This window comes from Piliocolobus tephrosceles, unplaced genomic scaffold, assembly GCF_002776525.5.
Source record: "Piliocolobus tephrosceles isolate RC106 unplaced genomic scaffold, ASM277652v3 unscaffolded_41, whole genome shotgun sequence".
NCBI lineage: Eukaryota > Metazoa > Chordata > Mammalia > Primates > Cercopithecidae > Piliocolobus > Piliocolobus tephrosceles.
In genome coordinates, this window is record NW_022325420.1 from 1,463,302 (window position 1) to 1,488,927 (window position 25,626).

Below are 25,626 nucleotides of genomic sequence, written 5' to 3' on the forward strand. Positions count from 1 at the left end.
ATTGAAAAGTAAACAGTTGCATTTGGCCAAAAAAATTTAAAACAGGACTCAAATGGGGCTTAAAATGTGACAGTCTAATTTAATTCTAGGTGATGAATGAAATAAAAGAGAAAGTACTATAAACTGATAAACTTTCAAACCTATGTACATATGAGAATACACACACACACACACACACACACTCACACTCACTCACAAAGCTATGCTAACACTATGAGTTCAGATGTTGATGTACTCAGCCCTCCAGAGGTTATCCCCCAAGCAGGGAGCTGCCTCTCTAGCATATGCTCAGGTCTAAAGGTACTCATTCTAAGGCCATGGGGTATATTGGGAGGCATGGGTGGCTGTGCTGCCTGTGTATTTTCACCACTAAGTGACATGTTCTGGGTGCCTTCTACACTTGTTGGCTTTGTGAGCTGTTTTTAAAGAAAGGCAGAAAAATATTGTTGCTGTGGAAATAGTGACTTCCATCTGCAGGGATATAAGAGCTTGTTTGGGAGCTGGTATAAGCCTGGCTTTTGAGCTAAGAACCCAGGAAGAATAGAGAGCAAGAGTGTGCTCTTATCTCACAGTCACGTCATTTGATGCAGGTGCTAGAACTGGATACAAACTTTGTGTTGGCTCTAAACCTTTAGCAAGTTCACAATCATCCACTTGAAGCAGAGGGAGAAATAAACAACTTAATAGATTAATTATTAGTATCTATTTTGAAACAGAATTGACTTTCAGTTCACCAGAGTACTTTCATTTCAAAAAAAAATCTGTGGATAGCTATTCTTCAGATAAAAAATAAAACATTTTATATGGAAATAAAAATTTTTCAAAAATACCCATTTGGTAAGGTCCCTTGTGGCAAGGACTTGGTCTATCTTGTTTAATACTGTATTCCCAGCCTCTAGCAAAGTGTGTGGTCTAAAAAGTGCTTGATAAATATAATTTCAATGATTAAATAATTAATAAGAGGGGTTTCAACTTTCTATTCTCAGTAGATTCCTACTGAGTCATTGTGACATAGATAGCCATCTCTGTGGGCAAAGCCAGGGCCTGAAGTTTTAATCTCAACATTCCCCACCATTTTTTTCCACATAGTAATTGAATGATGAGCTTGCTTTCTAGATCTTACAATGTAAAACACCAATGAAATGGATAGTCTACATCAATCAACATGTACTTTTACTGCCTCAAAAATAAATATTCTACATCAATAAACGTATACATTTATTGCCTATCTTTTTTTGAGACGTAGTCTCGCTCTGTCACCAAGGCTGGAGTGCAGAGACACGATCTTGGCTCACTGCAACCTCCACCTCCCAGGATCAAGTGATTCTCCTGCCTCAGCCTCCCGGGTAGCTGGGACACAGGCGTGTGCCACCACACCCGGCTAATTTTTGTATTTTTAAGAGAGATGGAGTTTCACCATGTTGGCCAGGCTGGTCTTGAACTCCTGACCTCAGATTATTGCCTATCTTTAAGATATGTAGCCAGTAAGAGAAAAAGTCAACAAAAACAAATACAGGGAATATATGGAACTATAGAGGTCAGTAGAGCAAAAGTATGGGAAAGTTATATATTGGAATGAATAAATGGAAGGCTTGAAAGAATCTTGTTCAGCCACATTCAAATACTGCATCCTATCCTTGACTCTAAACCCTAAGCATAACAGAGAACACTTTGAGAAGTTTCAAAGGACAGCCACAAAGATGATTAAAGGGCTAGAAAAAAAGGCCTACGGAGTGAAGTTAAACAAACAGGGATTATTTATCCTGGAGTAGACAAGTATGACAGGTACCTTAATAACAGTCTTCATATTTAGGAAGGATTATTCCTTAGAGGATGCTGGCTACCTGCCTTTTGTTCTCCAATAAGAGAAAAGAGAGAAATGGGTTTAAAAATCAGCATGAAGAATGTAGGTGAGGTAGGGGTGAGAACTATTTTTTTTCCCCAGTGAAATATTTTGTCCGTAATAAGAGAGCAAAATTTAGATGATGTGTTATCTAGGGCTGTGCTAAGATCAGGAAATTCAGGGCTCTCTCTTATAGGTTAGGTGTTTATACAAAAGTTTAAAATTATTTGATATATAGTTTCCTGCAAATGCATTCAATAATCACATGTAATGATGGTTCTGTTGCTTCCTTACACAGATTTTTTTCCCTTTACTTGGATTTAGTCAACATTGGTGACCTGGCTGCCACTGCTGTGCCCACTTGTGAATGGTCTGACCTTGCAGAAGGTGTGATTCCCAGAGGGGGGAATACAACAAGCCAGCATAGAAAATGGCTTTAAAGCCACCATGCCATTTGTTTAAGAAGTTAGGATGGAAGGGATGGAGGGTAGTAGCTATCTGTTCTATGAAAATATTGCAGTGGTCAACCGATAGAAATGCTGGTCTCAGGGGAAGCCTAGGCATTTCCATGAACAAGGCACTAGAGACCAGTTGAAGTGCAAGCATGCAAAGTCACAGGCTCTACATAGAGAGGTCAGAATTTCTAGACCATCTTAAAGATGAAAGATACATGAAAGCAAGGCTAAATAACTTTCAAAATGCTCAACATGTTCCTTATAATCAATTCAACAGTCTTTTATAAAATCAGTAGAGTGAATATTCTAATTTCTTCAGTGACTTAAGCCTTTGTTACTGACTCAGGTGGATGAATGCAAACATACATTTATGCAATTGGTGTTTAGAACAATTTCTCCATGAAAATAAAAGTTGTGTCACTTTCCATTCATCAAACACAGTTTTACCATTGTTAAGAGAGCTTAGGTGATCAACATTTTTCTTTTTCCTATTCAAGCAAAATCCTCCGGTCAGTCTGCATGTGGAATTTCTTTTTTTAATTCTAGGCACAATTAAAGGTGAGTTAAGGCTCTGGCGGAAATCTAAAGAGCATCAGCAAATCTGAGCACTGCTCAGCTTTTGAATTGCTTTTCTACTTCTCAGTTCTTTTAAATGGTTTTCTATGGCAGGAACATTTTTCTTAATTAGTCACAGCTAATTAGTGTTCTGGCATAGACAAGTAATCAGAAATGTCAGAGCTGCAAGGCTACATCTCCCTAATCCTTTGATAATAATTTAGCCTCCTGGGAGGGCCCCAAGCTGCGGTAAGTAGTGACTGACAATAAGGCAAAATTAGGTGGGCAGCAGACCATTAGGATAGAAAAATAAAAAGCACTACCAAATCCTGCTGAGCACCATCAGGCAACTAACTGCACTGCCAGATGAGGTGCCTGTTTAAGCCTGTGTTGTTAATTAGCTGATTCTACCAGACCTGCCACATATGTCCAGGTGCCTCATGCAAAGATGCGTATTTCTGGGAATGTGCCAAATGACAATTGTGTTCCGCGATCACATTTCAAGAATCTAAGCAAGAAGCCGACATATTTCTTGAACATTCTTTTGAATTATCAAAGAAATAAGATCAACAAGCTATAATACACTTTCTGATTGAGTTTCTTTTAGGCAATTGGGCATGCTTCTCTCAAGGTTCTCAGGTTTTAATTCACCAACAGCTCTGATTCAAATGAGGGCTTTGGCCTCTCTGAACCACGTCTGGACTTGCCAAAGCTATTTTGGCATACATCATACATCAAAAGTTGATCCTTTTATAAATTCTTACACTTACAAATAATAACTTAACATTACAATGGGGATTATTAACTCAAATGAACCAGACAACTGTAATTCAAGAGCAGAGGTTTTAAAGAGAAACAAACTTTAAGGAAAAAAAAAGCTGAGGAGCAGCTCTGTATGGCATCTACTGAGACAGAGAAGACAATACAGAAACAGGCTTGGCTATGACTATCTTAAAACAGGTCAAACAACTTCAGTTTGAGTCCAAATACCATAAGTAAACCAAAGCAGGATTATATACAATGAAACACAACAATGACAACAGCTGGAAAACAATGTGTTAAAAGCAGCTAAGTAACACATTGCTACAACATGTGAGATGAATGAGACACTCTTCCTATCATACATATAACCAAAAGGTTAAACTTTTTATCCACCTTTAGTACACAATGAGGTACACAACACAGTGATGTTTAGAAATAAATTACCTCGGCTGGGCATGGTGGCTCATGCCTGTAATTCGAGCATTTTGAGAGGCCAAAGTGGGGAGATAGCCTGAGTTCAGGAGTTCGAGACCACCCTGGGCAACATGGTGAAACCCTGTCTCCACTAAAGTACAAAACATTAGCCAGGCATGGTGGCACACACCTGTAGTCCCAGTTACTTGAGAGACTGAGGAAGAATTGTTTGAGCCTGGGAGGCAGAAGTTACAGTGAGCTGAGATTGTACCACTGCATTCTAGCTTAGACTACAGAATGAGACTCTGTCTCAAAAAAAAAAAAAAAAACCCAATAAATAAATAACCTCAAACGGCCTCAAGTACATGACTGTACTCATATCATACATCCCTTTCTACTGATGGAAAAGGAAAATAATGGCTATGACATGGGAATAATATTAGTATTTTAGTGTTGATAGGAAAATCATGGTTGGGCATACTGGTACAACAGTTAATCATTATATATAATAGTACTTTTATATAAAAATAAAACCAAAATGAAAATACTCTAATGGGAATCTGTACTAATATATGAAGACCATATAACAACTACACAGTTATTAAAAAGTGAAACATAATTGAAAAGAGGAAAACTGCTATTTTAAAACCGACATTCACATATAAGAAAGTTTCCCATTTTTCTTTTTGAGACAGGGTCTTGCTCTGTCAGCCTCAAACTCCTCGACTTGGATGATCCTCTTGCCTTAGCCTACGAAGTAGCTAGGACTACAGGAACACACTATCACGCTAGGCTAATTTATATATATATGTATAAATAAAAAATATATAAAATATATAATATGTATAACATAGCAACAAATAACATAACATATAACATAGCAACAAATTGTTATATGTTGCTATATATATATCTATAATATCTATTATATGTTATATATAATATCTATTTTATATATATAAAGAGAGAGAGAGAGAGAGTAACAATTTGTTGCTATGTTGCCCAGGATCTTCTTGAACTCCTAGACTTCAGTGATCATTCTCATGGTTGACCTCTTGAAGTGTTGGGATTATAGGCATGAGCCACCCTGCCCAGCTAGAATACTTCTATAATATCGTGGAATTATAAGACATGCAAGAAGGCAAAGATGGTCTTCCATCTCAGTGGGTTCCAGCCTGCATTCCTAGTAAACAGGCTGATTACATATACATAGAAACTCGTCCAAATAATATGATTGAAAAAGTACATTATCAGCGCTAAATGCATACAACCAAGTGTACTGTGAAAGTTCTATTTAATGGTCACTCTTATCTATGTTTTGTTGATTTCAATTGTGTATTGTGAAAGTTCTATTTAATGGTCACTCTTATCCATGTTTTGTTGATTTCATCTATTCTCAGGAAATCAACATAGTAATAAACAATCTTTAAATACAGTAAGAATAGCAGTGTTAATCCTACCAAGAATGAATAAATTCTCACATCAAAATGTTTGGGCATTGATGTGAAACACTAGCTCAAAAGTTCTGGGCAGGCTGGGTGTGGTGACCCATGTCTGTAATCTCAGCACTTTGGGAGGTGGAGGCAGACAGATCTTCTGAGGATAGGAGTTTGAGACTAGCCTGGCCAACATTGTGAAATCCTGTTTCTACTAAAAATATAAAAATTAGCCAAGCATAGTGATGCATGCCTGTAGTTCCAGCTACTCCGGAGCTGAGGCAAGAGAATCATTTTAACCTGGAAGTGGAGGTTGCAGTGAGCCAAGATTGCACCACTGCACTCCAGCCGCAGTGACAAGAGCCAAACTCCATCTAAAAAAAGAAGAAAGTTCTGGGCATTTCCCCCTTTCTTAAAATTTGGGAGTCCAGAGGCAAACAAGAGCATGTAAGTGCAAAATCAGTTTCATTTTGAGAAGCACATTCAGTTATAATATTTTCATTATTTTCTTTTATCTTACACTAATAGGCTACAGAATCCATTTATATAGTATAGGTCAATTTTACTTAAAATGTTTAATTTAGAGTTTCTTTACTGGAAAGTAAGCATTCTTTTCACAGAAAGCCCTGGGAAATTAATCCTTTATAAAATGCTGTTTGGATGAATATAACTGATTAACTGTCATTTAAAGAATTACTTTAAATTTTACAAGACATCATAACATTAAAAAAACCTTGTGGAGATGAAACTCCTCCACAATTAAACATTTAATCAATTTATAACAAAGAGCATGTTTAATCTGCATGATTTACCAATTAAATATTGTACCCTGATGTGTCTTCAGCATCATGAGAGCTAAAATGAGATAGTTCCCAAGGGATTCAAGGTGGGCAGTGCCCAATAAATGCACAATGGTTTAGAGAGTTAGGTAGGTTTAGTGTCTATCTGGGAAAATAAGATGTGCTTCAGTCAACTCTCAATTGCCTCCACATTTCAACATTCTTGAACCTTAGAAAATGACAAGAGAAATGCTGTTGTGGTCATTACTACAGATGTCAGTTTTGACTTCTGAAACATCACTACTTTCCAGCCCAGAGAGCCAAAGCTCTGAAGAAATGTACTGGCATCTCTGCTGGCACATGTATACCCATGTGTGTGGCTTGTGCTACATGTTCTGAAACCTAAGAGAGTGAGCAGCCACTCTGCCTGGGAAGAAGCATCATAGTAGGCATTAAAAATGGAATTGAAGAATTAGAAAATCTTTGTCATACGTTTTATATTGGGATCACGTTGAAGGTGGTTTTGATTTGATAAAAATTTTAAAAAGACTGCTGACAATGATGTCTTATGTTTTTTGTTTTGTTTTGTTTGTTTTTTTTTTTTTTTTTTTTAAAAAAAGGACATTGGGGTAAGAGAGAGAGCCTCAAAGCAGAAAAACTTTCTTTTGGTATATCATTATCTTTCCTACTACAGGATAACTTCTTTCAGGTTTTCTTACCCAATAAGTCACTTTTTTAAAATTGGAAAAGTAAATGTAGCATGTAGATTATAAACTTAGCATGTGCCTCAGTGGCCATGTGGGAGGCAGAGATACCCTCTGTTTAAAACATCCTGGTCACCTGGAAACACTGAGCCTGAATACAGAGTATATGTATTGCAACTTTAAAAAAAAATTTGGATTTCAGACCCACAGTGATAGATATACACAATGTCATATATAGCACAGCTATTTTTATAGATAGATTTTCTTTTCTATTAATCTACTGCACATGCTACTGCTTCTTAGGTGGGACACTTTGTTTTCACCTGGCTATCACAAAATAACTTAGAAATTACTATCCTGAAGTACAAGATCCTTTACGCAACCAGCCGAGTAATTTCTGTCATCATTGCTAACATTAAAATTGGTTTAAAATCTGGAAGAGTTTCAGAAATCATCTGGAGTTCCAGACCAACATCTTTAGTTTACATGTACTAAGTAAACTGAGTCTTACACAGATGGCATAACTTTTTCAAACTCAACCAGATATTTAATGGCAGAACTGTGGTTGGAACTCAAGTTTCTGCATTCTCAGACCAGAGCTTTTCCATAACACTATTTTATCATTTCAAATTTTGTAAGTCAGAGGTAAGGTAGATACAGCATAGATTTTGAAACTTGAGAAATACAATTTCAAAGTTTAACTCAACAATCCACAAATCACTTATCTTCTCTGAGTGGGAGATCATTTTAACCTAAAAACAGGAATAAAATGGGATTGACGGGATCTAGCCTAGGAGCTTGGAAATGATATAGGTGAAGCACCTAGCACATTTCCTGGAACAAGGAGGTGGCCAGGGAATGGTAGTGGTGAAAGCTACGGCTATTATTTTGATAGTTTGAAAAGATTAAGGATGTACCTTAAACAAACTTAGTTTTCTCTGTTAACATCATGGACCTGCTATAATGTATTTATACTTTTTTTTTTTTTTTTTTTTTTTTTTTTGAGACGGAGTCTCGCTCTGTCGCCCAGGCTGGAATGCAGTGGCCAGATCTCAGCTCACTGCAAGCTCCGCCTCCCGGGTTTACGCCATTCTCCTGCCTCAGCCTCCTGAGTAGCTGGGACTACAGGCGCCCGCCACCTCGCCCGGCTAGTTTTTTTTGTATTTTTAGTAGAGACGGGGTTTCACCGTGTTAGCCAGGATGGTCTCGAACTCCTGACCTCGTGATCCACCCGTCTCGGCCTCCCAAAGTGCTGGGATTACAGGCTTGAGCCACCGCGCCCGGCCAATGTATTTATACTTTTAAAAAATTATTTCTGTTTTGAGCAAAAAGTGTTTTGTAAATCTGACTACTTAGGAAGTGAATATAATGCCTTCACATTTGTCCTAATATTAGCTTTTGTGACCCTCAAAGGATACTTTTAATTTTAATATTTCAAGATTTGATGTAAAAATTGAAGATTATCCTATTTATGATCTTTAAGGTAATGCACATTTTATTCATTTCCTCTTTCATACTTTGACATTAATGACTTGTTATTGGAGATGGGAATGATAGCAGCAGTGCAGAATGCTCCAGAAGTAGATTTTGTGTGGTAAATGGCTGTGTAGGTTGTACACTGAAAACTCTTGAAGACATCATTCTCATTCCTAAAAAATTGGGCACAAATCTAGGGCAATGTTATGTTTTTGGTCTTAAGCAATAGCACCTTATTTAAACCAAACCCTGGGGTATTTCATCACAAAAATAAGGAACAATCGAGATGTTTAAATGATCAAAAAGTTATAGAGGTCACGGATACTGTGAGTAGTTAGTTACTACACTCAGGGAAAGTTCCACAAACTTTTTAACATAGCCGCATCACCTGCAAAGACTATTTAGTAAAACATGCTTTCCAAAAATGTTGGGGGCAGGGTGAATATGGTTTGCAGACTAATTGTTTTATATAAAAATAGTGTTATGTGTGGTATTTCCAAAACTAAGTGAATTTCTTGAAGAGTTTAAGCCCTCATGTTGCATGACCCAGAAACTGTAGCCCTTGTTTTCTTATCTGGGTTGGTTAAAACCACTAAGTTTTAACTCATTATAATACGTGTGTAAGCATGTTTTCACTTGCATTTGAAGTTAACAAGATCCATTTACTTACTTATATAGGAAATACTCTAACTGGAATAGCAAAAGTTTGTCGTGATGCCTGAATGAAATTATTCTCTTCAATCTTTATCTGTAATAGGCTAAGGTTGCTAACAGTATTTATAGGGTCATTATTTTCAACTGTTTTTTGACACCTAACAATATTATTTTAGGCTCTAGCCAAGTGGATTTCCAATAATTATATAATGTCTCTCAGTAATGATCTGTTGCTTAAGATACACATTCTACTTTGCCTTTTAACACGTACTTGATAACCTCTCATTTTCTAACTGTAATTGAGGCAAATTCAGTCTTGGCTAATTAGGGGCTTTTAGATCCCCTCATACATGTTATTCTTGATGACAAATCAACAGAATTAGGGTCTATTTTTATTTTTAAATAAAGTAATTAAAAATGTGCAATTTAAAATATTAGAATGTTTAAGGACATTACAATTATTTTACAAATAACAAGTCCAGTGTTCTACCGGGGATATTCAAAATACAAAACCTTCACAACCACAACAGAATGGTTGCTTATTAAGGGTTACTTTTAGACCCACAGCCATGTCAGATGCTTAGGTATTGAATGAAAGTATATATAACAAAGGCAATTAAACTAGTGTCATATTTTAATGTTGGCATCCTTAGAGCCACTTTAGTTCCCACTGTCTGTTATTGTTGCCACAAAGAAAGTCTTCCAAAGAACTTCAGTGAATGAAGAGGAGTTGGAAGTAGAGAATAACTTCAAGGAGAAAAAACTACCTTTATAATGAACTGATGGCAAGAATGGATTGCAGTAAATAGGTCACGAAGTCAAAAAACTGAAGATGTTCAGAAGGTTCACCTACTCCCCTTGACAAATCTATCTACGATGGTCTACTTATAGAATGGCTTTAACTTTTCATCAAAGAAGATGTGCTTTAGCTATTCTAAGAAGAAACATAATGGGAATAACATCAACTCAATTTCCCTCTTCTGTTCAACAGTTTTGAAAATCACCACATTAGCAGAAAAAGTAAAAGAGAACTTGGAAATGGAACATATGCTTGTAAATTCAGAGGAATACCAAATGGAAGCAGAATTTGCTAATATGGTTTCAGTATTTTGTAAAAGAGCCAGCTGGATGGATAATTTTTCTACCCCTGCAGGGCATCAAAGCTTTTAGAAAATCATTTTTTTCACACATATTAACACTTAGCTTATTAAAACAGGTGATACTTTTTATTGTAAGATGGCCTGAGTAAACGGTAGAAACAGAAAACATGAAAGATAAGATTCATTTTGACCACCCAAACTGACAGTGAACACTGACACGAGAGACCATGGCAGAGAGGATGACGTAGCAGGACCTTCTGTAACTGCCACAGCTGAAGTGTCACCATGAAGCCCGTGAATTGTTGTTACGAAAACATTTGCAGTAACTTGCATAATTAAATGAAACTGCCAGAAAAGCATTTCTAAAATGCAGAGAAGATGTACATAAACAAATAAGCTTCAAAGCAAATATTACATTTAGAAATCTGTATTGTGGTGAATTATGCAAAGTTATGTCACAAGCAAAGTATCATTTCCTTTGAACTGACTGTAAAATAATTACAAATGAATGACAACATTGTTATTTAAATTGACTGCTCTCTTAGTCTCCTTTACAGATACTGAATAAATGAAATGTGATGATCACAGCATACAAAACCACAATCCTCATTTCTAGGCATTGTCATGCCTAAATGAAGACCTTAGTACTGATAAAACTGTAATATTACATATTTAGCATACATTAGTACTTTATATCCAGATAAAAATGTTCAACAGCAGAGTGGCAGATATTGGCTTTACTGTAGCTTATTTGTTTAACTGTAGAATATCATATTGACTTAAAACATCTTATAGTAGGGACCACATCCATTAGAACATGATTTGGTTTATGGAATGCTACGAAAGGCAAGTGAAAAGATGCTGAACACCATGGTAAAATTATTATTATCTAGCTTGTTATAACTAACCTCAGGTTTTTGAGACTCATTCTAATTGTGACAATTTTCATGTAGAAAAGGAAGCTAATTAAGGCTTCCATCAGCAGTCAAAATAAGTATAGAAATTATCAACGATGTTAGCTGCAAATGAAGAGGAGTTGGAAATGGGGAATAACTTCAAGGAGAAAAAACTTCTACCTTTATAATGAACTGATGGCAAGAATGGATTGCATAAATAGGTAACCAAGACAAAAAACTGAAGATGTTCAGAAGGTACCCCACCGGCTCCCCTGGCCCACACACCAAAAAAAATGTATCTTTGATGGTCTATTTCTAGAATGGCTTCAACTTTTTATTTTTTTATTTAGTCATTTTTTCGAGACCAAGTCTCACTCTGTCACCCAGGCTGGAGTGCAGTGGAGCAACCTTTGCTCACTGCAACCCCTGCCTTCCAGGCTCAAGCGATTCTTGTGCCTCAGCCTCTCGAGTAGCTAGGATTACAGGCATCCATCACTACACCCAGTTATGCCTTTTTTTTTTTTTTTTTTTTTTTTTGTATTTTTAGTAGAGACAGGGTTTTCCCATGTTGGCCAGGCTGGTCTCGAACTCCTGCCCTCAAGTGATCCACTGGTCTCAGTCTCCTAAAATGCTGGGATTACAGGCATGAGCCACCACGCCTGGCCAGCTTCAACTTTTTAGTATAGAAGATAAAGGATCACAAAAAGGAGAGTAGGCTTTGCAAACATAGCATCAAAATTCAACTTTTCTCTTTACAGTTTATCTATGGTGTCAGCATACCTTGCAAGGGAAGTTACTTACATCAAATAACTTTTCTATATACATTTCCTCATTGACCTTTTCTCGAAGAATATCTTGGTTTTGCCGAACAAACATAATATAGGTGTCTGCCAGATCCATTCCTGGTTTCTGTTGTGAAGGAAAAGCAGGGGGAACAAAATAACATCAGGTCTCAATTGTGAAAATATTATTTAATCACACCCTGAAATATAATTTTAAAAATTACAGTCATAACATGAGCTTAAGACTAAACCAACAGTGAGCATCTTCAATACATTCTATAATTAAAGCAAATAAAAGTTTATTACTGATGTTCACAACTTGAGATCAAATTGAAAATACAGAGTTGTAGATCTGTAGATATCTTTTTTGTTTGTTTGTTAAATGGCTATCTTGAAAAGCCAGTATGTCAAGCAGTATACATGAACAAATTTTTCCAAAAATTTTCCATGTGTAATTATAATTTATCAATTGCAAACACAATTTACTTTGCATCATCTCTGGCTGGCTTATCAATAATATTTAAAAATGTGTGAGTACCATGGCTCATGCCTGTAATCCCAGCACTCTGAAAGGCTGAGGCAAGTGGATTGCTTGGGTCCAGGAGTTCAAGACCAGCCTGGTCAACATGGACCAGCCTGGTCAACATGGTGAAACCTCCTCTCCACAAAAAAAAAAAAAAAAAAAAAAAATAGCTGGGTGTGGTGGTGTGCGCCTGCAGCTCCAGCTAGCTAGGAGGCTGAGGAGGAAGAATTGCTTGAGCCTGGGTGGTTGAGGTTTCAGTGAGCTGTGATCGTGCCACTGTACTCTAGCCTGGGCAACAGAGCCAGACTCTGTCTCAAACAAACAAATGAAACAAAATAAAACCAAACCAAAAAGTGTTAGCTTTCCTTAGGGTGCCTCTCTCACCTATTATGGGTGTTCAAGGAATACAAACTAAATTTTTTTATTAAGCTGAGTAAATTATGAGGACGATATTGGGATAAATATTTAATATATTACAAAATGAAATATAAAATATCTTGTGGATTATCCATTGCTTCTACTCAATATTTACCAATATTATCTGAACAATTTATTTCCTTTTAGAAATGTGGTAAGAGTATCAATGAACTAGTTTCCTATGTAGAGCCAAAGATGTGGATTAAATACCTTTCCAAAGTTATCTAACATTTGGTGTCTTCTAATAGTAGAGGAGGTAATACAATTTCTCCTTGCTATAGATGCTACAAAGTCAGTACTAGGAAGGGATAGAAGCCTGCATGACTGCTAAAGACTTTTTCTTCTTGATTTATATTTAGCTCTTTCTTGAACTTCATGTAGCTGGACTAGATAATGAAAACGCTTACTTGTGCCATCTACATCTGGGGTTGGTTCCTAATCGGTATTGAGTTATTGATTAGAGTATGACATTAATAAGAACAAAATGATAAATATCTATCATTATGCAGATCTGCTACCAGTTAGATAGGTAGATCTATTAGATTAGGTAGATCCATCTACCTAATGATAGATAGGTAGAACTGATGCCCAAATAAGTCAGTTAGCTTTGCATCATTTCATATTCACAGAACACATCTATAACCTTTGTCAGCAGACTCATTTGCAAAAGTAAATATTATAAGAAAATTAGGTGAAAAAGGATATGGGCCATTTAACTATTACCATTGCTGGAAAAAACAACTCAAGGTATGCATGTGAGTGATGCTAGGACAGTGGTCACATCTCCCTAAATGAGAGAGAGTTCTGCCGGGCGCGGTGGCTCAAGCCTGTAATCCTAGCACTTTGGGAGGCCGAGACGGGCAGATCACGAGGTCAGGAGATCGAGACCATCCTGGCTAACATGGTGAAACCCCGTCTCTACTACAAAATACAAAAAACTAGCCAGGCGAGGTGGCGGGCCCCTGTAGTCCCAGCTACTCGGGAGGCTGAAGCAGGAGAATGGCGTGAACCCGGGAGGCGGAGCTTGCAGTGAGCTGAGATCTGGCCACTGCACTCCAGCCTGGGCAACAAAGCGAGACTCTGTCTCAAAAAAAAAAAAAAAAAAAAGAGAGAGTTCTTGCCATTTTTTTTGGAAGGGTCATATTTATATAACATAATAAAATTGTCCATCTGTTAACCAATATATAGTATACGCAATGAGCATGTCTTATTTATTCCATTTATAAAAAATAATTTGATTTTTTGTTACAAAGTTATTTCTGTGCAGTAAGAATTACTGCAATTTCTTACTGCTCTTATATGTAGCCTAAAGGTCAATATATACCACATAAATTCAAGGATCCTTTCAACATCACCCTGATACAACATTAGCTGTAACTTGAAATAACTATATAAATGTCTTTACTGGTCTTTCCTTTAATAGCACTCATACACAATGTTGGCAATCTATTTTCAACCTAATGGAGGCAACTTATCACATTCATTCCTTCACTATTCCAATAATTCTCATGAGCAATGTTTGAAAGTTTAAACAATTACAGGCCGGGCGCGGTGGCTCAAGCCTGTAATCCCAGCACTTTGGGAGGCCGAGACGGGCGGATCACGAGGTCAGGAGTTCGAGACTATCCTGGCTAACACGGTGAAACCCCATCTCTACTAAAAAATACAAAAAAAAAAAAAGCTAGCCGGGCGAGTTGGCTGGCGCCTGTAGTCCCAGCTACTCGGGAGGCTGAGGCAGGAGAATGGCATGAACCCGGGAGGCAGAGCTTGCAGTGAGCTGAGATCCAGCCACTGCACTCCAGCCTGGGCGACAGAGCGAGACTCCATCTCAAAAAAAAAAAAAAAAAAAAAAAGAAAGTTTAAACAATTACAAAGATAGTCAATAAAAAAGCCAAACTGTTTTCTTCTTTGGGGCAGGGGTGATTATACATTAGTTTTTCCAGTGAAGAGGCAGGGTAATTTGTACATGTACAAAGATTATACTATTAATACTTGAAGGAGGCTGGGCGCAGTGGCTCATGCCCTGCAATCCCAGCACTTTGGGAGGCCGAGGCTGGCGGATCAAGAGGTCAGGAGATGGAGATCATTCTGGCTAATATGGTGAAGCCCCAAACCCCGTCTCTATAAAAAAAATTAGCTGGGTGTGGTGGCTTGCACTTGTAGTCCCAGCTACTTGGGAGGCTGAGGCAGGAGAATTGCTTGAACCCAGAGGCAGAGGTTGCAGTGAACCGAGATCACGCTCCAGCCTGGGCGACAGAGACTCCGTCTCAAAAAAAACAAAACAAAACAAAAAAACCTTGAAGGAAACTAACTCCTAAGATACATATTTCTTTCTGTGTGCCTCTCAAACTCTGTCAAAACACTGAAAATGAGAACATTCAGAAAACCCACTGCTGCAGAACAAAAATGACATGAGAACGATTTTCAACACACACTAGCAAGTTAGCTCAGTATCTGAGTTTCAGGTAAGTACTCAGAAACAGGATGCTGTAATGTACAAAATACCAAGGTAGTTGGGTACAGCCAATTGAATTGGGAGTTGAAGAACAGACAAATGGGAGCCTTGTCTTTACTACTATTTCTTCCCACCCCAACCCCATTTGTGCTTCCAGCTTTTAAAGGTCATTGCTTAGACATTCAGTTCAGTCAGTCACTAGACCTATCAGTCTCAGTGGAAACGAAGTTATGGCCAGGGAGACTGAATAATAATGACTTTAAACATTCACCGTAGACACTAGGGTAATTTCTCTTCTGTTTCCTTGATCACTTATAAGATTAGACTATCATGAAACACCGTCCAGGAAGAGTTTATCTTCTGCCATCTAAAACTAACAAACAGTTTACAGTTTAAGCCTGAAAGAAAATGAAATGCTTTTCCCTATTGGCAGATCCAAGGGCTATAATACTGAAATTTCTAAGTTGAGACAGTTCTACAACTTTATAAGGAAAGAAAAATTTCTGGTTGAGGATATGAGGCAAAGCTCATTTAAAAGTTTGTTGTACAAAATCAAGTGTTTCCTTTTCTTTTTAAAATTGCATTTTCTTCCCTTTTGGCAAATTAAGATCCACTTGCCTAAATAGCAAACCCAGGATTCTTACATTCTTCACTGGAATTATTTCCTTCTTTATCATTGAGCTGTTTACCTATTCTTGAAACTGTGACATATGGGAATTTCACACCTAGTGAATATATTTTCATGTAGCTTGTGGCATGAGTGTATAATCATTAAAAGAATATACATAAGTAAGAGTAACTGCAACAGCTGGTGACATTTACCAATTAGAATTATAGTTCTTTAAAACACTTTATCCTTCATTTGGTGTATGAAGGGTAATTATCTCTGATAAATTACTGAAAAAGATGTAATTTTCCTTTTAAACAGTTTCTACATACAGTACAAATGTGTTTGGATAGAACACATTATCGCTGGTTCAATGCTCCCATGTGCTAAGACTCTGTTTTATTATAGTGGTAAAATTTACACACTGCAAGTCACTGCATCTAATTCCATTAAGTGTTATCTTAAAAGAAAATGAAGTTTAGTGAGAATAATAACAACTAAGTATGATAGTACATTTTTGTGGGTTTTTTTTTGGTGTGTAAATGAAAATAATACATATGAGTGCACTGTAAAGACAAACTATAACTACACATTCTGATACAAATGCATGACTACCCAATTATATCAAAAGAGTAGCCTGTTAAACTTCAACAGCTGTGGATTTGGATTAGCTTTTATTAAGAATATTGTATTCTAGAGACCCATATTTAGAAATCTCTTCTAAATTGGTAATAATAGTTTTCTTAATATGAGAAAAATAACAAAAACCATATAGTCAGTACTCTACGTATTAAATGCCTTAGTTCACTACGCACTAACTCCTCCATCTTGTTTATTAAGACAGTAATCTCTAAATCAAAGTAGCAGTTCCTAAATTACTTTTAATCTCATTCAGAAAATAATAGAATTTGTCTAGCACAGTTATAGTAAAAGAACACAAAAATCTAAAAAAGTCCCTCATGAGCACAAAGGGATCAAGAACTATGGGAGGAAATGAAGTATTTTAAGGCTAGTTCCTCTGACACTGTATAAGTAACCGAATACATCAGTGAGTGAATGAGTTTAAGAAAGGGTGCAGACTCCAGCATTTTTTTTTCAAGCATTAATCACTAGTTAACCTAGCAAGATGAACATGCTGTTTAAAAAGAAGAGAAAAGAATTCCTTGTTAATTATATGCTGCAAACGCTCTTGCTTCCTGCTGCTACACCTAATCCCACAGGTGCAAGTCTTCGCTTTCCCTATTCATGGGTAGGTGGGTGCAACACTGCAGTCATTTTTCATGGCAACAGATTTAGATACAGAAGAAGCTGCTTAACCTTCCACTGGAGGTTAACAATACACTACACAAACACTGTCATGGTGCCTATTTAACAAGGAGACAAATTTTTAAATATGCTATTCCAGTCTCAAAGCTTAACTAGAAGCTACAGTGTAATTGACTTAATTTAAAAGTGCACTTCTCATAACCTAGAAAAGCATGCCTTGAAGAAACAATCAAGAGTAGAAGTGTAATATCCTGAGTTATGATTATCTGCATGCTTTGTAAATGAAATACCTGTGTCTGGCCATTCATTACCATTTGAGGAAAAAAGGATCATGTAAGATATAAGACAATAAATAACATGTCTTTGAAATTTGAAATTGTAGTAGGAGCAATTTATATCTCAACTCTGGCATTTAAGAGTCAGTAAAAAATTATAATTGATCATAGAAGATAATTCTACAAACACAGAATTTATCTCAGGTATTGTTAAAAACAATATTTTTCTTTCACTATTTAATATATCTTTTAATGCTCTGGCATTTATCTATTAATTTCTGTATTTTCATATTTGAATAAACATGTTCTGAAACTTTTCAAAAGCATTTGAAGTAGTTTAAATAAGTTATATATTCTCACATACTTAAAAAAGGTTTTTTCATATATTCATGATTTTGTTGTAAAAAACCATAGTTTGCCAAGTTTTTACAAAGTAGATTTATTATGTTGTATTCCCACAGAAAACCAAAAGGAAATACATAGAGATTACAGAGCCTTCTATTACATTTATGCCAACTTATATATTTAATAAATATGATGGGAAGAGAAACAGTTGATAAAGAGGGAGCTGGATGCAGTGGCTAATGTCTATATTCCCAGTGCTTTGGGAGGCTGAGGTGGAGGATTGCCTGAGGCCAGGGGTTTGAGATCATCCTGGGCAACATAGCAAGACTCTGCCTGTATAAAAAAGTAAAAAATAGCCAGGCATGGTGTTGCATTCTGTAGTCCCAGCTGCCTGGGAGTCTGAGGTGGGAGGCTGCAGTGAACTATGATCCCACTACTGCCCTCTAGCCTGGGTGACAAAGTAAAACCCTGTCTCTAAAAATAATTTTAAAAGGGGCAGAGAGGAAGACATTTAAACAATGAACAAGTCACAAATATATGCATTTTAAAAATAGATTTTTAAAAACCATGAATGAAAAAAACTCATTGCTATTTAGAAAAATTCCAAACTATTATTTAAAGAATGAAGCAGCCAGTCAACATTTGTTAAATTTAGCAGTGTTCAAAATTCTATTATTATACATTTAGGTACTTTTGACTCCAAATTGGGAGTAGAAAATTCTAAATTAAAAATAATGACACCCACATCCTTTGAAAACAGTTTCTAAATTTAGAGCATGTAATGTGTGTTTTAAGTACATACATTTCATTCAATCCCAGAGTTCTAAGGAGCTGTCCCATTATTGCAGAGTTCTTGCCCTGGATCAGGGTCTTCTGTCTGTTACTTGAGTATAGTTGGTAAAAAGGCAGAATCCTACCTTAATGCTATGAAAGTATCTGATATCAGAATCTATTATAATTAATGCTACTAAAACTTAGGTAGTCATATTACTTTTATTCTTAACAGTCACATGAATGTTTCACACTATTTCTTCTAAGTAGTTACATAATTTATACATTTATAGGTCTAGAAACAGTTATGTAGCATTAGTGTGTTACATTTTATTGTATCACTGGGGAAAATCCTTTCAAAGTGAAGTTTCTTTTAAATATTAAAATAAATATTGGATGATAGTTTAAGATATTAGCCTGAACTACTCAAGGAGGCAGGTTAATTTTCAATTGAGATCTATGGGTTTACAATGCCTTCCTCATTTGGGACAAGTATCTTGCTATTTCTTTTTTCTTTTTTTTTTTTTTTTGAGACGGAGTCTTGCTCTGTCGCCCAGGCTGGAGTGCAGTGGCCGGATCTCAGCTCACTGCAAGCTCCGCCTCCCGGGTTTACGCCATTCTCCTGCCTCAGCCTCCCGAGTAGCTGGGACTACAGGCTCCCGCCACCTCGCCCGGCTAGTTTTTAATATTTTTTAGTAGAGACAGGGTTTCACCGTATTAGCCAGGATGGTCTCGATCTCCTGACCTCGTGATCCGCCCGTCTCGGCCTCCCAAAGTGCAGGGATTACAGGCTTGAGCCACCGCGCCCGGCCGTATCTTGCTATTTCTGATCTATGGTTAGATCACTAACATCCCAGAGTTTAGAGGAATAGCTGCTAATACAGTAGCACCAAACGCAGAATGTGCTAATGGGTACACTACCTATGAGCTTTATACTATTATATTCATGAGTAGCAATCATAATGGTGATGAAGGTTCTAACATAATGATGATGAAGGTTCTAAATCTCTCAGTTCACTAGCCTTTCCCTCATCTATCTTCAGGTGTGTCAATTAGAAAATATTACATGAAAACTTGAAGAAGTAAAATTAAAATGCTGCATTATTTCATTGCTAGCTTTTAAAGTTTAGATGGACTGGGATGGATTTACTCAGCTCAATTTGGAACCATTCAGATTTTGGCTTAAGTGATGCCTCAGGGTGCTAGAATGCCAGTGTCCGGAGGCAGCTCATGGATTTACCTTACATAAGAGAGAAAAGACAGAAAAGCCAGACAGATAAAACACAAAGGAATAAAGAAGCAAAACATTCATCTGGAAAGCACAACACCCAACCTCCTCCACTCCTAGGCAAGTGAGGCTCTTAATCTGGTCCTGGTGTGCATCCCTCTCTCCAGGTGAATATGCCCCAGTGGGCAGGAGCTCCATTCCCCGAGTTCTGTCTGGCTCTCATGCTGATGTAAAGCTCCGAGTATTCAGGTGGTGTTAGTTAAGTAGTAAACAATATCAGAAGCAAGAAAGCAAAAGAAGGAAGAGGGAAAACACTAATGCCACTCAACTGACTGATTATACCCTAAAAGCCACCATTGATATACGCAAAGTGTGTACTATTCTAAAAAGGAACATAAATGAAAAAATAAAAAGCTAATATTGTTCACTCTGTGGAAGGCAACTAGTTTTTCTTTTGGTAACTGGTCATGTTCTTAATTAGCGAGCAGGAACTAGGGAGTAATGCATGGGAGCCAGAAGCATCATTCCAGGTAGAAATGATAACAATGTATTGCAATAGTGCTTTACATTTACAAAGCATATTCATGTTAATGTGCTCATTGAATTCTGAATTCTCATAAGAACATACTGAGGGAGGCAGCACAGGGATTATAGGCTGGTACAAAAGTGATTGTGTTTTTTGCCATTAAAATAATGGCAATACTTTTAAATACTATTATCCTTACTGCATGGGTGGGAAAATGGAAGCCCACAGATCAAACAGCTAGATAGGAGCAAGGTGGAAAATGAACTCAGATCCTCGACCCCATATTAAGTCTGTGCAGTTCAGAGGTGGGTAAGAACCACCTTTTGGGGATTTTGAAATGAGAAATCTTTGGCAATTATCATAAAGATGAGAGAATATTTGAGATAATTCCTAATGAAGATAAGAGAGATTAGCCATCTCCTTCATCTTAGGACAGACTGGCAAGATCAGGTACCAGTACGATTAAGCCAATGAAGAGAGACAGTTTCTTCTTCCTTCCTCATTGTTTTGGTCTTTTCTTGGCCACAGTAATCTTTATCGTATCCTCCAAGTCTCTTCAGCTGTTTCACCTTAGTGTCTAGCATAGAGTTGGTATGCAGCGTGTGTGATAATGTTAAAAAGAGCATTTTAAATAGGATTTTTCACATCAACACACATCGTTATACCCCAAAATGTCCTGTAACTGGTATGACAATAGAATAAAATTCCAGAATCAGAGTTGGAAAGAACCTTTATTGTCATCTTGTCCTATTTCCCACATAATGCAGAAATCTTCAGTACCACACCTGGCGAATAGTGGTGCAGCTTTTACTATGTCACCTTTGTACATAACTATTTTTTTTTTTTTTAAGTTTTGTCTTACACTGATTTCAATTCTGCTCCCACTCGTTTTTAGTCATTGTTCCTAGTCCTATCTTCTTGACTGATACAGGCTTAGGCTGTTCCTTTTTCCAAACAGGAGCCCTTTACATATTGATCAGGGCTATCTTATATCTTAGATTTTTTTCTCTCTTTCTATGAACAGTCAGATTTCTTTTTTCTTTTTTTTCCTTCATAAGCCATTATTTCCAGATCCCCTTAAGTAGCCTGGCTCCTCTCTATAGGAGGAAGTAAAGTAAAAAGAAAATGTTGTCTTAAAAGAATACAGATGTGACTTGTTCACAATCATACAGATGTGATCAATACAGTGTAAGTGAAATGATTATTTCCTAGAATGTAGATACTAGATTTTATTGTAGTCAATAATAATAATAATGTATGATAATAGCTAGCATTTGTTGCGCACTAATTCCATTCTAGGAACTGTGAAAAGTGTTTAACATATTCACAGTAAGCCTATAAGAGGGGTAAGTACATCTCCATTTTATAGATGAAGAAACTGGTACCTGAGGTCACACTGACCACAGATGAAGTGATGGAGCAAGAATTCAACTGCTAGCAGTTTGGTTCCTCAGTCTGTTAGTAACCCCTCTGTCACACAACCTCCACAGATCTGTATACCTGATTTTTTCAAAAAGTAACTACTCCATATTATTGTCAAACCTGATCTTTTATACAACTTTTTAACATACATTTACTATCAGCTACATCTTACCTATAAGATGTAGGTATCTTACCTATCTTACAGGTGAGCAAAACTTTTTTCTTTGTGGGAGGGGGTTAGTAAAATAATTTAAACTTGCAGAATTTTTGGTTTTGGCTTAGTATTTCTATCTGCAAAGCTAATGTGAACATTTTCACCCTCGTCCTGCATCTAATTTCTGTCAGATCTGAGTTCGCTTCTAAGTTACTGTTGAATAGGACAGACTCACCTCATCCAGGTCTTGCTCTTCCCTTCCTTCCCTTTCTCCCTCTCTCTTTCTTTCCTTTCCCCTTCCTTCCTTCCTTCTTTCTTTCTTTTTCTTTTCTTTCTTTCTTTCTCCTTTCTTTTCCTTCCTTTCTCCCTCCCTCTCTTTCTTTTTCTTTCTCTTTTCTTTTCTCTTTCTTTCTTCTTTTTCTTTCTCTTTTCTTTTCTCTCTCTCTCTCTCTCTTTTTTTTTCAAATGTCTGATGTCTTTGCTAGTATGAACATTCCAAGGTTCTATGATAGGGCCATAAACTGTATAACTGCCACAGAACTTCTCCCCAAGATAGGGTTGTCCAGCCAAGAGCAATCTATAAAACTATACTAAAGGACACAGCTCATCACTTAGATCAGAAAGATATCAAGGAGAATCCTACCAACTTCTTTGCCGAGAGGCATGTGCCTGGAATTTATTTCTGTTCAGGACCACACTGAAGCATTTTTCTCCTATGTATATTTTTTTCATTCTTAAAGTATCATGAGAAGTATACATTACAAAGATACAAAAGAATATGTTTATTATATTTAAATGGTTTGATTTGGGTCATTTTCTGTTAACTCATACATCTTCAACTGTGCTATAATTATAAGGAATATCTGACAAATAAGTATGTTCTAGAAATATGAATTCCTCCTTTTCTGCATAGGAATGTCACTTAATGTCATTTGTAATTTTCACCTTATAGAATCAATTTATTTATTGCTTTAAAAACATTCCAGCCAGCCACGGTGGCTCGTGTCTATAATCCCAGGACTTTGGGATGCCAAGGCAGGCAGATCACCTGAAGTCAGGAGTTTCAGATCAGCCTGCCCAACATGGTGAAATCCCATCACTACTAAAAAATTCAAAAAAGTAGCCAGGCGTGGTGGCACACGCCTGTTTTCCCAGCTACTTGGAGGCTGAGGCACAAGAATCACTTGAACCCGGGAGGTGGAGGCTGCAGTAAGCCAAGATCAGGCCACTGCACTCCAGCCTGGGGGACAGAGTGAGGCTGTGAAAAAAAAAAAAAATTCTGGTAAGTGATGGTATAAGAAGGTATTGCCTTCTTATCCAGAAAACTTTTTCCAGCTTTTTATCTTCTCATCATCTTCCAGGGGGAATTTTTGGGCTCTCGTCTCATAGAGAGAACTGGACAAGAGCTCACAAGGTGACAGAATATTAAAGTCAAAAGAACTAATGCAGTTAGGTAGCTTATTCACTCATTTTATAGATGACTAGACTGGGGCCACTTAAGTAATGCCCCAGGTCACACAGTTTCAAGGGCACATAGCCACATACAATCAATTAACGGTAAGCTATTATTAAGTCCTTGGTCAGTGCTCTTTTCTTTTAATAAACATTTTATTTTAGAAAAATTTCAGATTTACAGAAATAGTGTGGAAATATTAAAGAGTTTCCATATAACTCATACCCAATTTCCCATATTATTATCATCTTACATTAGTATGGTACGTTTGCTACAATTAATGAACATATATTGACACAATATTATTAACTGAAGTGTGAGCTTTATTCAGTTTCCCTTCATTTTTACCCAATATCCTTTTTCTCTTCCATGATGTCATTCAGGATACCACGTTACATTTAGTAATTTAAGTCTCCTCGGACTCCTCTTGGTTGTGTCACTTTCTCCTACTTTCCTTCTTTTTGATGACCTTGAAAATTCTGAGGAGTATTCTCAGATATTTTGTAGTGTATCACCTATTGAGATGTGTCTGATTTTCTTTCATGATTAGACTGTAGCTACAAGAGGAAGATCATAGAGGTAAAGTGCCATTTTGATCACATCCTGTCAAGGGCTGATATTATCAGTATGATTTATCACTGCAGATGTTGACCTTTGATCAACTGGCTGGGGTAATATTTCTCAACTTTCTCCATTGGAAATTTATTCTCCCCATCTTCCTTTGCATATTGTACACTTCGGAAGGAAGTGACTATGTATATCCCCCACTTAAGGAGTGGGGATATATGATCCATCTCCTTGAGAGGGAAGTATCTATATTAATTATTTGGAGTTCTTCTGCATGGGAGAGCTGTCTTTTCTCCCCATTATGTACTTCAATATTTACTTGTATCAGTATGGACCAATGGATATTTATTTTATGCTTTGGATTATAATCCAATATTACTTTACATATTTGCTTGCTCAAATTATTCTAGCTTAGACCACTGGGAGATCTTTCCATCATCTGTTGTGTCTCTTTGAAACACAGAGTTTCCAGTTTTGTGTTTTGTGAACATCTCCTTTCTGTTGCTACAAGATGGTCCATGTTCATCTTGTATATTTTCCAGCATCAGCCATTTCTTCAAGGAGCACTGGTTCATTTCTTTAAAGATTAGAGAACAAATTTGAGTGCTATGTGGGCTTGTTGCTACTGGGGCATCACTGTTTCTAGGCTCTCTGAGCTAACAGAGCAAGAAAATGTATGTGAGCACATTAACGCGTGCATATACATATATCTAAAAATACTGTTAAATGTAACCAGCTGTATCTGTACTAAGCTAAAGACAAATTCACACTGATATTTCCAACTCTAATGCATTACAGGATCATTCTAGTCCCCTTCCTTTGCTTGCCTCTAACCTCACTCCAACAGTGAGAAACCTGGCTCCTACCAACCGCCATCCAATTACTTAATTGTTCAATTCCAATACACACATATAGTGGCTTCAAAACTGTTAAACTGTGGAGAAAAACTTTATCAACCAGAGTACAATGCTTATTTATAAGTTCCATTTTCCCTTATTCTTACAGACTCCACTATTTTCCAAAGTTACTCAGATCAGCACTTTCCCCGCTCCTCTTTCAGTGAGTTTATCTCATACATTCACAATAGAATTATTTTATTATAGTTTCCATTCCATCCTGGGATTCTATGATCACTTAGTTGATTTTTAAATAATTGAATATACTTAGGTTTACTCTTTTTGCTATAAAGTTTGGTTTTGACAAATGCACAGTGTCATGTATCTACCGTTACAATATCATACAGAATAGTTGCTGTGTTCGAAAAAGTCCCCTGTATTTGAACAATTCAGCCCTCCCTGACCTTGAACTCATGGCATCCACTAATCAGTTTATAGTCTTTATAGTTTTGCTTTTTGTAGAATGTGATATAAATAGAATCATACAGTATGCAGCCTTTTCAATTTGGCTTCTTTTGGCAATATGCATTTAAGATTCATCCATGTCTTCATGTGAGATGAGAGCTCTTTTATTTTTGCTGAATAGAATTACATTGTGCGGACGAACCAATGGTTATTTATCCATTCACCTATTATAGGACAATTTTGGTTGATTCCAGTTTGGGTGATTATAAATAAAGTTGCTATGAACATTTGTGCACAAGTTTTGGGGTGGACATATGTTTCAAATCATTTGGACAAGTGCTGAGAACTGTGATTGGTGGGTTACCTGTAAGATTATATTTAGCTTTAAAAGAAACTGGCAAACAATTTTCCAAAGTAGCTGTAGCATTCCTACCAACAATGAACAAGAGTTCCTGTTGCT

At 36.9% G+C, this 25,626-nt stretch overlaps 1 protein-coding gene across 17 annotated transcripts in view; it reads right to left on the reverse strand.

Moving 5' to 3' along the window:
- The window catches only part of LOC113224832 (calcium-dependent secretion activator 2), a 567,701-nt gene that overhangs the window by 15,576 nt on the left and 526,499 nt on the right, over positions 1–25,626 (reverse strand). For all 17 annotated transcript variants that reach the window (XM_026454354.2, XM_026454360.1, XM_026454352.1 and 14 more), the window contains one exon: positions 11,876–11,983. In XM_026454354.2, coding sequence (XP_026310139.1) covers positions 11,876–11,983 — 108 coding nt within the window. The remainder of the gene's footprint in view (positions 1–11,875; positions 11,984–25,626) is intronic.